The sequence below is a fragment of the Phalangium opilio genome, unplaced genomic scaffold (assembly GCF_054372755.1).
Source record: "Phalangium opilio isolate 3A_F unplaced genomic scaffold, DU_Popi_V2 ptg000082l_1, whole genome shotgun sequence".
NCBI lineage: Eukaryota > Metazoa > Arthropoda > Arachnida > Opiliones > Phalangiidae > Phalangium > Phalangium opilio.
Window position 1 is genome coordinate 18,452,564 of NW_028324189.1, and position 15,038 is coordinate 18,467,601.

General features: G+C 40.7%; 1 protein-coding gene and 1 long non-coding RNA gene across 2 annotated transcripts in view; one reads left to right on the forward strand and one right to left on the reverse strand.

The window, feature by feature from the left end:
- The window catches only part of LOC149653534 (uncharacterized), a 399,454-nt gene that overhangs the window by 157,023 nt on the left and 227,393 nt on the right, over positions 1–15,038 (forward strand). The window lies entirely within an intron of this gene.
- Positions 623–10,121, reverse strand: LOC149653619 (uncharacterized). Its single transcript, XM_089847165.1, has 8 exons — positions 9,321–10,121; positions 6,595–9,081; positions 5,824–6,502; positions 5,634–5,768; positions 5,427–5,490; positions 4,710–5,310; positions 1,407–1,505; positions 623–679 (listed from the first exon to the last, which is right to left on the reverse strand). The coding sequence occupies exons 1-8, from the start codon at positions 10,119–10,121 to the stop codon at positions 623–625; spliced, it is 4,923 nt and encodes a 1,640-aa protein (XP_089703291.1).

A 15,038-nucleotide genomic window follows, 5' to 3' on the forward strand; every position in this document is an offset into this window, starting at 1 on the left:
GAAGCTGGATATTTTGTGCCAGAAAATAATAAATTTTATATTCTTTTAAATTTAACATGATATATTAAAAATAAAGAATAGCTTGATATCTTTTCCAGTAGAAAATTGTTTGATATTGATATTTTAGTTTCATTGATTTTAAATAAATTGTTACTGACATCGGTTAATTTACGATATTGGCCAATTGATCATCACTAATAGTTTAAACAATTTCAATTAAACCGCTCAAAACCTTTAGGATAAGCTTAGTTTTATAATGAGTAAAATTCTAATTTTAAATTTATTTATCGTAAATAATTAATTTGCCGTAGATAATTTATCGCACATAATTAATTTATTACCTTAGTATAATTTATGCTGAAATAAAAATACCACAATGAAAGATATATATGGGATGGGTAAATGTTTGGCGGGAGATTCAAATGTCGATTTAGATTTGGGTTAGAAAAATAAGAGAATACGGTTTTAAGTACCCACTCCATATGGACCCAACCCTATTGTTTAGATTCAGATTTGAGTTTCTAATAATTTAAATTTTTAGAGAATAGTGTCCCTGCATACTTTTGAAGTGTTTTGCTTATTTCCGCTCTCGCGAATTTCCTGGAGGCTGAAAGTTTTTCACTTATTTTCGCCCCTTTTCAACCTTGTCTTGCTGTGAGTCATCAGGGTTCAAACAAACCTGGAAAAATCAGCGAAATAAATAGTTGACAAAAACCTCAGGGAAATTTAGAATTTTTAGAAAAATTCGTGGAAATCAGGGAACTTTGCGTCAAACAGAGGCCGAGTATTTAAGCAAAATGTTCATGATATAAACATACCCTCAATTGGATTTATATTTCACTAATCTTTGGAGGCTCATAGCTCTGGTTCTACTAGAGATAAGGGATGTCCTTCGAGTATGTTATAATCTTATTTGCCCCCATCCAACGATACTAAAAACTAGGGATTTCGTTAAACAGGGGCCGAGTAATTAAGCAAAATGTTCGTGAATATTCCCTCCATAGGATTAACATTACAGTATACTTTGGAGGCTCATAACGTTCATTATATTAGAGATACGGGGATGCCCTTTGATTATGTAATTGTCCTATTTACCCTTCCTCCTTCGTTAACATTTGCCCCATAGGATGCTCCATATACGGGAAAAATCTGGGAAACTCAGGAAAGTATATGGGAAAAACCTGGAAATCTCAGGGAAATTTGTTTTCCAAAGTTTTATGAACCCTGCCTACTATGTCGGTTTTCTTTTTAGCAGGAACGGAAATAAGATAACTTTGAGACACTTATAGAGGTCACTGCCTGACTGGACCAATGTCCTTTAAATTGATTGGGTGTGCAAAAATGTTCTGGTTCCTGGACCAGCTTGATTAAAAGGAAAATCTGGCTCGGAAAACGGCGGGCAATACTTTGGTTTTTTCCGTTCTTATGACGTGGTTGGATCCCGGGGAACCAAAGGAAACAAGGCTTTGCGTTTGAGCATCCTCTCGAATAATGGCCCGTTCCTCCTATAGGAGGAAAGTTAAACGCGGGAACCCAGTAACGAGCGCGTAGTTTGGCCGGAGACTTGCCGCCTCCTGCGGCGGTTGGTTAAAAATGAAAATTAAACATTTCGAGCTTTGAATGTTTTTCAAGTTTTAAGTGAGGTACGAATAAACCCTTTTTATGCTAATTTCAAGCAATACATGAGTGGTATTACAATTAAACTTTAAATAATATAATTTATAGCGGCCAAGGCTTAGCTACAATTAACATCAATTCAATTGAAATCTGCCTAACTTCAAACTGCATTTCATATTAAGTTACAGCTGAAATAAAATGCCTGGCCTGCGGTGCTTCGTGCTTGTTTGTGTTAATTCATTAATTAGGGCAAAAGGTATATCGTATCATAGATTCCCGTCTGAAATTAATTTAGGGCTAAAGTGGATCAGCAAATGCGGACGTTCCCAAGAGGGCCAAGATAACATAAATCCTAAATAAGCTCAGATATGATCAGAACATTTTACTCCAAAAGATTTTTAGAGAGATTTAAGGGCTGAATTAATGAAAACAAAACCGAAGATGTTATTAGTTTCAAACAAGGTACCCTTAATCAAGATGCCTAGAAATGAAAATGTGTGCAAAAGTCCTGAAAGGAAATCAAGAGATTTGCGGAAGTCTATCGATATGCAGGTTTAAGAATGTTAACTATAACCTCATTAAATAGAAGTACTTTAAGTGGGATATGAAACTCTAAGGATGAGACCATTTCCTCTCAGCCTTATGATTCAACTACGACAGAATTGTCATCAATACATACTATAGATGTCATCAAGACTCCTCTTAGATCTGTGAATGATTTGCCTAATCATACGTCATCAGGCAAACCTCTCACAAATTTTTTGATTCGTCCTAAGCATTCTATTTTTAATCAAAAATCATGGAAACCTACTACAGAGAAAGCGGAAACTATGGAAAGTTTATCCGTTATAGAAGGATTGCTTTGGGAATCCACCTGTGATAGCACCAAAAGTCCCTATAATATAATTTGTGGTTCAAGTGATAACTCACCAGGTACATCCAATGGATATGCTTTAAATTTAAAAAGATTTGATGGTTATCAGAGTACTCTAATTAGAAAAAAGCATTTTAAAGATTCATCGTCAAGTGATGAATGTACGCTATTATTACCAAAGCCAGATTATAACTTAACAAATGACGATACTACAAAAGAATCAACTCACAAAGACTTAGCTTTAACATTGCTTAACTCAAACTCTGTCTCCATGCATTCTTTAGAAACCACCAATAACTCTCCGCATTCTTTAGAAACCACCGATAGCTCTCCGCATTCTTTAGAAACCACCGATAAAACTCAATGTGTATCAGAAACTACAAACAACAACTTGTGTTTATCAGAAGCTACAAATAACTGTTTGTGTTTATCAGAAAATAAAACAATTCTTTGTGTTTATCAGAAAATAAAACAATTCTTTGGGTCTATCAGAAACTACAAATAAATCTCATGGTTTATCAGAAAGCATAACTTAGAGGGTTTATCATCACACATTGCAGTTCATCAACAAATGAAGTTGAAATTCCAAAACCTTTCTATTTGGCATGGCAAGCTTCAGAGTCCCGCCCCATTCAAGGAATAATTGCAACGAAGCTATTGTAAAACGTATGGATGATATATTTCAAAAATTTTATGTAAGTCGCGGTACAATGTCTTAATTATTACGACCGTGTTAAAAATGTCATTGCAGCATATAGGGTGATTCTAAAATGGTGGTATATCCGAACTACTGCGGGTTCTATGAGCGATTTTAAGTCGAAAATGTTCTATGGCATTTTGTCATCCAGGCCACCGTTTAAAAGTTATGATGAGGATCATTTACGGATGAACCCTTAAAATTAATTAAATTCGAAAACAAAAGCTCAGTGGGTTGAATACATTTTTAAGGGGACTCACGTGTTTAGTAATCGCGCTCGCGATTTACTTCCCCGTGAACTCCATAAAGAAGTCCTCCACCAATGTAAGCTTGAAAATGGGTTCTAATGGGAAGATTCATGCCGAATTGTGAAAAACCTAACCCAATGGGGAAATGCATTGAAAATTAAATAAAAAAGGACCAAATGGGAAGCTTCTTGCCGGATTGAGAAACACCTAACAAACAATCAACAAAGGTTTAATGTTTTATTTCCACTCTCTTCTGAGAATCGCAAAAAGAAGAGAAGCTTTTCAAGCAAAATTACAAAACACGCTTTTTGTTTAAAGCGGATCAAAACTTAATTTTAACAATTTGATCGTTAATGGAGTAAGAAGTTACGGAACACATGGGCTCTACTGCAATGTAACGTAAAAACTGTTAAGTCAGAAGCCAAATTAAGAAATCAACTAAAGGCTCGTTTACACAAGCGCGAGGTTCTCTAGCTGAAGCGGAAAGTAGGTTCCGAAGTATGAAGTCGTATCTTGCGCAAAAAATCGGGTTCTCTACGCGAGGCCTATCGTTCACATTAGCGCTTCATGTTTGCGCGCTTTTGGGGACTCTTGCGAGAAACAGAGAAGGTAAACATGCAACTAAATGTCAGTTTTTGGCGGTGTAGCGTGTTTTCCCTCATGAAATGAAAGTCTGACTAGATGTTCTCACATTCGATTCTCAAAACTTGATGAATCGCTGGCTTTTGTTTGCTTTCGTGGCCTGATTTAAAATACTAACTGTAAAGTCAGTTGGAATTTGGAAGGGTATTAAAGCTGCAAAACGCGCAAGAGTTCAAATTGTAGTGGTTATCTTTCATCTTTTGCGGTAATTTGGAAATGTTTATGAATTTGGAAAGTTTATGAAGAGTGGACACAATAACCCGCCAATGCATGCTTTTCTGTGGTAAATCCAAGAGTAAAAGTAGCATCGCAACGACCTTGACGACATGTGGCCAATATCAGTTTAGTTTTTGATGAAGCGCTGTAATTAGTGGAGGGCCATACCAGCGCCCTCGAATCGCTTTTTACTCTCTGTCCATCGGGCGCAATACAGCAGTCTCATATGGTTCCAGTAATGTAATCGCGGCAATCAGAAGTAATGCAGGAAGCTAGGAATGAACCAAAGCATTTCCCAGGCGAGGGTGCAGTGGTCGAGCATACCTCTCGCGGATTCTTATTATAGGAATTGCTGGAAATGTCCCCCTTCATGGTCTACGCATAGCCGTGATCGTCGGACTATGGAAAAGCTTACCCTCCTTGTCTCGCCACTTTGCCTGATGATGTCAAACGCACCAAGGAACCTCGCGCGAAGGGTTTCATCGTCAGGGACTTCCGTTGCGTAAACTAAATCCTTCACGCGGACCCAAAGGAAGTAGTCGAGTGGTGTAAGGTCTGGCGATCTGGCAGGCCAAGGCGTGGGTCCCGCTCGACCAATCCATCTCGGGCCAAACGTCTCGTCTAGATATACCCGCACTTGACGGCCAAAGTGCGGCGGTGTCCCATCGTGCTGAAACCAGAGTGGCGCACGTTCAGTCAATGGTAGTTCGTCCAACACATCTTGAACATCTGTTCGCAAAAACTCCAAATAACGTTCCGCGTTAAGACTAAACGGAAGGATAAATGGACCAATCAGGAAGTCGCCTAGCATACCGGCCCAAATGTTTACACGCCATTCTTCTTGAAAACTTGCGTTGCGAATGAGATGCGGATTTTCGTGAGCCCAATAGTGCAAGTTGTGTAAGTTTAGAATGCCCTTCCTTGTGAACTGTGCCTCATCCGACCAGAGAATACGGCCACGGAAATGGTCGTCCGCATCATTTTGTTCCAAGAGCCATTGGCAGAACGTTTGGCGCCTTAGAAAATCGAGGGGTCGCAATTGCTGCACTCTTTGTTAATGGTATGGGTGTTGATCATCATAATGAATGGTTCGCCAAACGATCGGCTGGGGAATGTTGAGCATTCTACTAACACTTCGTTAGACATCATATCCAAAACATTTTCCTCGACTGCCACTGCTCTTAATGCTGGACGTCCTGTAATGCCAAAAATAATTATTGTTAGGTGTGGTGTTATAAAATAAGCCGTGTCTTAAACATGAACATTTAATACTGTTTTAGTATAACAAAAATAGTTAACGAGAATTTACATTGTTACAAGGTGAAGTCTGCGAGCGAACTGAGGAGAGGTTGTTCGGCTTGCTGGTTATTAGATATATTTCTATTAGCGGTAGGGGAGCCATCTGTTATCGAATATGTGACTAAGAGGAAGGCGCGAAACTTAAATGTTATTTTATGAAATGGCCCTAACATCACTTTCCCCGTTAAAAAAGATTTATACATTAAATGGGACGCGAGGCTTGCGCGTACGAAGTGAACGGCGTGGTACGGTGACTGCGGTTTGTGCGGCTACGTCGAGACCTGGAGTTGCTGTGGAAGGTATTTGCATAAGACTAGTTTGGTCAATGGTGTGAGCAGGGCTGGCAAGTGAGGCATGGAGCGGTGTTTGCATGACAGCTACTTGCGGTGACGATGGTTCTGTGTATCTTGAATCAATAGTCGTTTTGGGTCTGACGAGAGACATGGGAATCGAGGGTTTGGTGTGTTGAGAAGACTTTTGCTGATCGGATGAAATCTCGGTGTTGGGTGTGCGGAAGCGAATTTGGTTTCTATGGCGTTGAATGATCTGATTGTCGTTGGTTCGAACGCGAAACATCATGGTTCCAATGGGAGCAATGATTTGACCCGGTAACCATTTAGCACCTTTGCCATAGTTGCGAACATGTACTAATGTTCCCTCAGTGATCGATGGTAAAGTGGAAGTAAGTGGTAGTTTGTTCTTGTGTTCGAGTTGTTCCGGTCGGCAAAGATCGAGTTTGGTGAGTATGGGGCGGTTAAGCATTAATTCTGCCGGTGATAAGTTACCGTGAATGGGTGTTCTTCGATAGTTAATCAAAAGTCTGTCGAGTCGATGTCGAAGAGTTCCCGTGTGGAAATGGTCAAGTCCGGTTTCGATAACGCGTATTTCTGGTGATGATCCTCCCGTAAGCTTTCGCAAGGTAGTTTTAACAGTACGAATAAAACGTTCGGCTTGACCGTTGCTTTCAGGGTGGTAAGGAGCGATGGTTAGGTGTTCGATACCGTTGTTTTTGTAAATGTATGAAATTCGGAACTCGTAAAGCAGGTGGCGTTGTCCGATACGAGTGTGGGCGGAATACCGAATCGGGACATGTGCGTTCGGAGGCAAGATATAACGGTGGCAGATGAGGTTGACGTAGTTATATCGATTTCCATCCACTTGGAAAAAGAATCCACGGTGATCAACAGATAATGATTGTCCAAAGGACCGGCGAAGTCGACATGGATACGACGCCATGGGGCAGAGGCAATAGGCCATGGGGAGTAATGTTTGGCGGGCATGGGAGCCTGCTCTCTGCACGTGAGGCAAGTGGCAGAGACAGCTGCTATATCGGCATTTAATCCTGGCCACCAAAACTTGGAACGGGCAAGTTCTTTCATAGGACGGACGCCTTGATGGGTGCTGTGAAGTTCAGCAAGCAGTTTGGAGCGCAGTGCAACGGGAATAACGATTCTGTTACCGAAGAGTAGAATGTTATTGTCTACTAACAGTTCGTGACGAAGGGTGTAAAACGGCTTCAGGTCGGTACAGGTAACGCGTAAAGGCCATCCGTTGCGGACGTATCGTAGTACTTTGGCCAATGTTTGGTCTTGGGTAGTGGCATCGGCAAGATCAGTGGCTGTGACGGGTGCGATGGAACCCGGTTGTAGTAATAATACAAGCTCTGACGGAAGTGGGGGATCGCGGATCGTCGACGGGAGCGGAAGACGACTTAGAGCGTCTGCGTTACAATGATCACGCCCCTTTTTGTATTCAATAGTGTAATCATAACTCGAAAGGATTAAGGCCCATCGTTGCAAACGAGCTGCGGCCATTGGCGGAACTGGTTTATTTTCGCAGAATATGGCCAGAAGTGGATTGTGATCCGTCACGAGTTTAAATCGCTTGCCCAAGAGATAATCGCGATGACGAGTGACGCCGAAAACGATAGCTAGCGCCTCTCGTTCTATCTGCGGGTAGTTACGTTCAGCGGGTGATAATGTCCGTGACGCAAAAGCTATAGGACGTTCGCCATCGTCCATGGCATGTGAAATTACAGCGCCTATTCCAACGGGGGAAGCATCACAGGCAAGGATAACTTCGCGTTGGGGGTCGAATAGAACCAGTACGTCCGATGATTGGATCGCAGATTTGGCCGCTTGAAAGGCATTCTGATGGAGGTTATTCCATTGCCACGCGACTGTTTTGGGAAGAAGGTCGTACAATGGCGCGAGAAGCATTGCTGAGTTCTTGATGAAGCGGGCATAATAATTTACGAGGCCCAAGAAAGAGCGTAATTCATCCGTGTTGGTTGGTGCCGGTGCGTCATGAATGGCAGCGAGTTTCGATAACTGGGGATGTAAACCACTGGCATCTAAACGGTAACCCAGGAAATCAACAGAGGTCGCAAAAAAGTCACATTTTTCTTTGCGAAGCTTAAGTCCGGCATTTGCGAAAATAGCGAAACATTTGTCCAATCGCGTTAGTAATTCTTGGTCATTTTTGGCGCCGATGAGTATGTCATCCTGGAAAGGCAGACAAGATGGTATATCTTGCAAAAGTGTGTCTAAGTGGCGCTGGAAAATGGCTGAAGCAGAAGAAATACCAAAGGGTAAACGGTTGTATTGATAAAGGCCTTTGGTTGTGTTGACAACTACATGTTTTCGTGATTCAGGAGCCAATTCCAGTTGGTTATATGCGTTTTGCATATCAAGGCGGGCAAAAATGGTACAACCGGCCAATTTGGCGAAGATGTCATCAACGCGCGGTAGAGGGTACTGCTCAATGTCAATGATTTTATTAGTCGACACCTTAAAATCTCCGCAGAGGCGGACAGTTTTTTTGTCTTTCTTCAGAACGGGAACAATGGGTGTAGCGTATTCTGCATGATGAATGGGACTGATAATTCCCTCATTCTCGAGTCGTGTGATTTCGCTCTCGACCAAGTCTTTCAAGTGATAAGGTACAGAGCGAGCTTTGAAAAACGGCGGCGTAGGTGCATCGGAGCGAATGTGCAATTTGACTTGTTGCCCCTTGAGACATCCTATGCCTGGCGTAAAAAGATTGCCATGCTTCGTTAATAGAGCGATAAGTTCGGCGGTCGGAGCAGCAATATGTTGGACGATTAAGCGATCATCTTTGACGGCAGGTTTAGGTATGACATTCAAACTGGAGAAAATCCAATCTCGTCCCATGAGTGAAGGACCCGACCCCTCATATATCAAAAGTGGTAAATGCAAGAACTTGTCATTGTATCCTGCTTCAACCAACAACTCGCCCTTGATTTTGACGTTCTGTCCCGTAAAGGAAGCGAGTGTGTGTTTACTCTCTTGTAGGCTTTCCAAAGAAGGTGCTATGACTTGGTGTGTTTCGGGAACTAAGGTGAAAGCAGAACCTGTGTCCATTTCAAGAGTAATTGGTCGTTGGTTGATGAGACAAGGAAGGAAAATCGGCGGTGACGAAGTGACGTTGGTAGTAGATAAAGCTTCGTGTTGTACATCGTTCTGCGGCTTGATTGTGGAACGAAGGTAAAAAGATCATATTCAGGTGGCGGTTCGTCTGGAATATCGTCCGTCGTAGGTTCGTCATCATGGATATAGTGGGCTGTGTCGCCGGAGCGACGCCTGGTATTGTTTGCGCTTGGTGTGATAGGTCCATGTCTGGCACGACCACGATTGGGGCTTGGACGTACGTTACGCGACTGACTTTGCGTGCGAAGCTGCGATTAATTGCGTGATTTTCTGCAAGCTGTAGCTAAATGTCCTTTGGTGCCACATTGAAAACATTCAGCGTGTCTGTATGGGCACTCCCATTCGTGATGTTTGGCACTGGAACAGCGAATACATGGGTATTGCGAGGCACTTGTTTTGACTCCGCGATTGGTGTGTGCAGTTGCTTCTGGCAATTGTGAGTTGGACGTTGTGTTATTCGCCCTTTGTTGTCTTCTTTTGAAATGCGATAATTTGTTAACTTGACCAGAGTCCTGTTGTGATTTGATATCGAGAGCATCCTTCTCTACGGTTTCGAGGGATTGAGCGATAGTTATGGCTTTCTTGATATCGAGAGCTGTTTCTGCGAGGAGACGTTTTTGAACTGCTTCGTTATTGATACCACATACGAGTCTATCGCGCAACATCGTATCTAATGTGTTACCAAAGTTACCAAATTCTGCCATTTGTCTTAAGGCAGCAACATACATGGCAACTGATTCACCTGTTTTCCTATCTCGTTTGTAAAATTTACACCGTTCTACGATTTCCGACGGTATTGGTTCAAAATGTTTGGTTAAAATGTCTGTGAGTTCGTCATATGTCTTGGTATCCGGTTTGTCGGGAGCAATAAGACTTCGAAGTAAGGAATATGTTTTCACACCTATTACTGTTAAAAGCACGGCACGCTTTTTCGTTAAGACTGCGGTGTTGTCAGCACCTGGAGCTGTACTCACGATAATGTCATTAGCCAAAAAAAATTGGTCTAAACGTTCTTTATAAATTGTCCAAGGTTCGGCACCGTCATCGAAAGGTGAAAACTGATTGTAAATAGCAGCCATTTTTTTCGGTAGGGAAAAAGCAATATGGCGGCTAGACGAGAGCGTTGGCTAACTTGGCTTCGTTAGGCCCGGCACGGTTTGGATTGTGGAATCTGGGTGCGGCGCGATTGTTCTCTCGCGACGGCGAAACTGTTATACGTTACGCGTACTTGGTACTCGCGATAGCGAAACTGTTATGTTTTTAACGCGTACTTGGTACCTAGCACCACCAAAAAAATGAGAAACACGCATTCCGTCGCCAATTGTTAGGTGTAGATGTTATAAAATAAGCCGTGTCTTAAACATGAACATTTAATACTGTTTTAGTATTACAAAAATAGTTAACGAGAATTTACATTGTTACAAGGTGAAGTCTGCGCGCGAACTGAGGAGAGGTTGTTCGGCTTGCTGGTTATTAGATATATTTCTATTAGCGGTAGGGGAGCCATCTGTTATCGAATATGTGACTAAGAGGAAGGCGCGAAACTTAAATGTTATTTTATGAAATGGCCCTAACAATTATAAACCCATGGAAAAAGGGGTCGCACCCAGGAATGGTAATCGGTGATGCTGGACGTCACTGAGTTCCTCAATGGCCTACTCCTTTTTCGCGTGTTGCCTTCTACAGGGGTTTTACTCGTAATTGTTAGGGTTGTTATTGTTAAGGTTATAATGGAAACTCTCCTCATATTTGATGGTTGCCTTGACAAAGGTGTTTTTCACGTTGAGATACGCTGTCCCCTGTACATACTTTTAAAATTACATATTTTCTATTTTTACCAAAGCAACTATATTGCCAATGCCTCTGAGTATTAAAGTTAAATATAGATTGTTAATGATTTATATATTTTGAGTTTTACTTTAAAATGATTGACGTGTTTACGACATTTTTGAAACTACTTCCAACAATTTAAAACTACTTCCCGAGCACTTATCTTAATAATAGCTATGTGGCGTCCCGAGCACTTATCTTAATAATAGCTATGTGGCGTCCCGAGCACTTATCTTAATAATAGCTATGTGGCGTCCCGAGCACTTATCTTAATAATAGCTATGTGGCGTCCCGAGCACTTATCTTAATAATAGCTATGTGGCGTCCCGAGCACTTATCTTAATAATAGCTATGTGGCGTCCCGAGCACTTATCTTAATAATAGCTATGTGGCGTCCCGAGCACTTATCTTAATAATAGCTATGTGGCGTCCCGAGCACTTATCTTAATAATAGCTATGTGGCGTCCCGAGCACTTATCTTAATAATAGCTATGTGGTACGACATGGTACGAAAATATATAAACTGACCAGGTGATGGTGACGTACAAACTTAAGACCACGTGATATTTTTCTGTGAGAGACTAAAAACATGTAGTAAAAGAAGATGAAAAAGGATAAGGAGAGAACGTTTTAAGAAGGCGAAGAGAGCACACCTCCAGAACATGTAAGCGGAGAGTATACCTTTAAAATGTATGTCGGTCCGAGGGTAAATGTTGGCGAGATACTACCCGAGAGGACATATGGAGGACTTCGCTGGGTCAAAAACGTGTGGATAATCTCTCTACTGGAAAACATCTCGCGCCAGCAAGAATATCGTGTCATTGATATGCGCGTAAACGTGTGTGTGCGTGAAAACCAAGATATGAATTCGTACCACTGGTCTTTAAAACATGGGTCGCTCCCATGAACAGATAAGTACTGTTTGTTTCACTTTAAATTTTAATATTATTAAAATTATTAAAATATCGAGGAAGTAGTTGACGTAAGAATAATTACCGTTTTAAATTTAAATTCTATATCAGATTTAATATCTTAAAGGTAGTTTGGGTAGTGGGTAGAATTGAAATTTATTATGAATAACTTTGATATTAATTGAATGCTTTAAGAATTATATGAATTAAAATGAGTCATTGGTAACAGTTGCAAAATTTTGTTTCCTAAGCCTATTTATTCCCTAGACTAAAAAGTATAACTCGCTAATCCCAATAGTGAAAATTACGCGAGGCAACCCAGAGTTTCCATTTGTAACTTATAACTAAGAGTTTTATGGTTCAGGATAGGAATTAGTTAATGATTAGTTAATGTTACTTTAACTATAACTAAGTTAAATAGGACGAACTGTAGAATACGTAAGTTAAGTAAGATAAAGAAACGTTACAGTCCACGATTCCCCCCTTGAATCAAAACGCTTCCAGTTGCCCGCAATCTTTCCTGTGTTCTTACGCGAGAATCTGGGTGACGCCTATTTGGAAACAATTCCGCGTAACGACGCGATGCGGCTTCGCAGTTTCCTTCACAATAGCCTAAAGCTAGTATCATATCGGTGTATTCACTGCCATCAGTCGTTCTAGGCTCTAAAAGCGGTTTTCTAAAACTTGGTTTTTAAAAAAGCGGGTTGGTTTTTTTCACTGTCTGCGCTGTTTAAAATCTAATTTGAAATAGGCTTAAGAATTCTTGGGAAGATCGTAGTCACACAGTAAAGGCTGCACGTGCCATTACAAAATTTTTAAATGTTGGCGCGCGACGGCGAATATCAGTTTGAAATTTAAAGAAAACCAAGGCTTATTTCAAAAATAAAAGCAGCTTTAATATCCTTCCAAATTCCAACTGACTTCACAGTTAGTATTTTAAATCCGGCCACGAAAGCAAACAAAAAAATTGAATGTGAGAACATCTAATCAGACTCTCATTTCATGAGGCAAAACACGCTACACCGCCAAAAACTGACATTAAAGGCTTGTTTACACAAGCGCGAGAATATGAAGCTTAAAGATGAGAGATGAAGCTGACCCGCGTTTCTGTTTCTCGCGTGACCGTTCACATGCCCGCGAGAATATCACTTGAACGAGCTTTTGCCTAGAGATGAAGCTGATTATCCGAATAAGCTAGCGATCAGCCAAGGTAGATTTTCTCGCACGAGTTCAGCTTAATCGGTATGTCATGTGACTTTTGCTATCCAATGACAAGCATTTGATTAGTCGGCGCATGGTCGGTGGTTATGTTGTCTTTGTCTCCGAGTCATTCACGCTTGATTTTGAGAGTAAAATTTTACAGAATAGAAAGAACGATGTCTTTGAAAGAAAAAAAGAACATGAAAATACTTTAAAAGCCAACAATAGAAAAAGGTACAAGAAAGAAAGGAACATTTAATAAATATAATTCGCGATTACTCGGAGATTTGGGACAAGTCCAACATTAATTATCGAGACAGGGACTTGCAAAACTTAAAATGGAATGCCATTGCCAGGGAAATTAAAATGACAAGCAATTGATATTATATTAAATGGTAACGTCGTTACTAGTCCCGCCACCATTTTGCATGTTTACCTTCTCTGTTTCTCGCAAGAGTCCCCAAAAGCGCGCAAACATGAAGCGCTAATGTGAACGATAGGCCTCGCGTAGAGAACAAGCTCACGCTGAAACCGATTTTTTGCGCGAGATACGACTTCATACTTCGGAACCTACTTTCCGCTTCAGCTAGAGAACCTCGCGCTTGTGTAAACGAGCCTTTAGTTGACTTCTTAATTTGGCTTCTGACTTTACAGTTTTTACGTTACATTGCAGTAGAGCCCATGTGTTCCGTAACTTCTTACTCCATTAACGATCAAATTGATAAAATTAAGTTTTGATCCGCTTTAAACAAAAACCGTGTTTTGTAATTTTGCTTGAAAAGCTTCTCTTCTTTTTGCGATTCTCAGAAGAGAGTGGAAATAAAACATTAAACCTTTGTTGATTGTTTGTTAGGTGTTTCTCAATCCGGCAAGAATCTTCCCATTTGGTCCTTTTTTATTAATTTTCAATGCTTTTCCCCATTGGGTTAGGTTTTTCTCACTTCGGAATGAATCTTCCCATTTGAACCCATTTTCAAGCTTACATTGGTGGAGGACTTCTTTATGGAGTTCACGAGGGAGTAAATCGCGAGCACGATTACTAAACACGTGAGTCCCCTTAAAAAATGTATTCAACCCGCTGGGCTTTTGTTTTCGAATTTAATTAATTTTAAGGGGTCATCCGTAAATTATCCTTATCATAACTTTGAAACGGTGGCCTGGATGACAAAATCCCATAGAACATTTTCGACTTAAAATCCGCTCATAGAACCCGCAGTAGTTCGGTTATACCACCATTTTAGAATCACCCTGCGTATAGTTATTTTTGTAAGGGTATGGACAAAATTTGTAACTTTGGAAAATTTCCTATGTTATTTCTATGGGAAATTTCCAGTTTTTCGTCAAAATCTGTGATTAATTTTATGGAAATGAAAACCACCCTTAGCAACTTTATTTTTTATAAAGTAAACTAATTAATGGATCTCTTTGAAATTTTAACCACACATTGAGGGCCCGAATTGTAGTTCTATGGAATTTTTCAAACCAGTTAATACAATACAAAAACAAGATGGCCTCGGCCATATTACGCTTTGGTGCTTGGCATGTAATTAAAATAAATTTCTATCCAACGGGCTGGAACATTTACTATAAATGGCTTTCTTAATGCAAAATTGATACTTGAAGCATAATATGTGACTGGAACTAAAATTATTCAATAATTGTACTCATATACAAATATACAACCACCGCCTAGAATTAGCCCCACAGCAATATTTTTACTTCAGAGTTGATACAATAGATATAAAATATACTGCTAAAAGGGGGAATTATACGTCTGTAAATTTCACTTTGAAACGAATGAAGTTTGAACGACTTTCTTTAAAGTCCATCGGTGGACTGGGGGCCTTGCGTCCTTTTATGAAAATTCCGATTGCAGTGTCGGTGCTTTATTATAAGTAAAGTAACTTAGTGTTGATCTTGTAGTTTCATCTGGAACACTTTTTATGGAGAGCTCCAAGTCGAATATTAATGTATCCATCGCAGTTCGGGGATGGGTGTTCACCATACGGGGTGGGGTAAGCCCCATTGATATCCCTCGTCGGGCTTAGGGGGGAA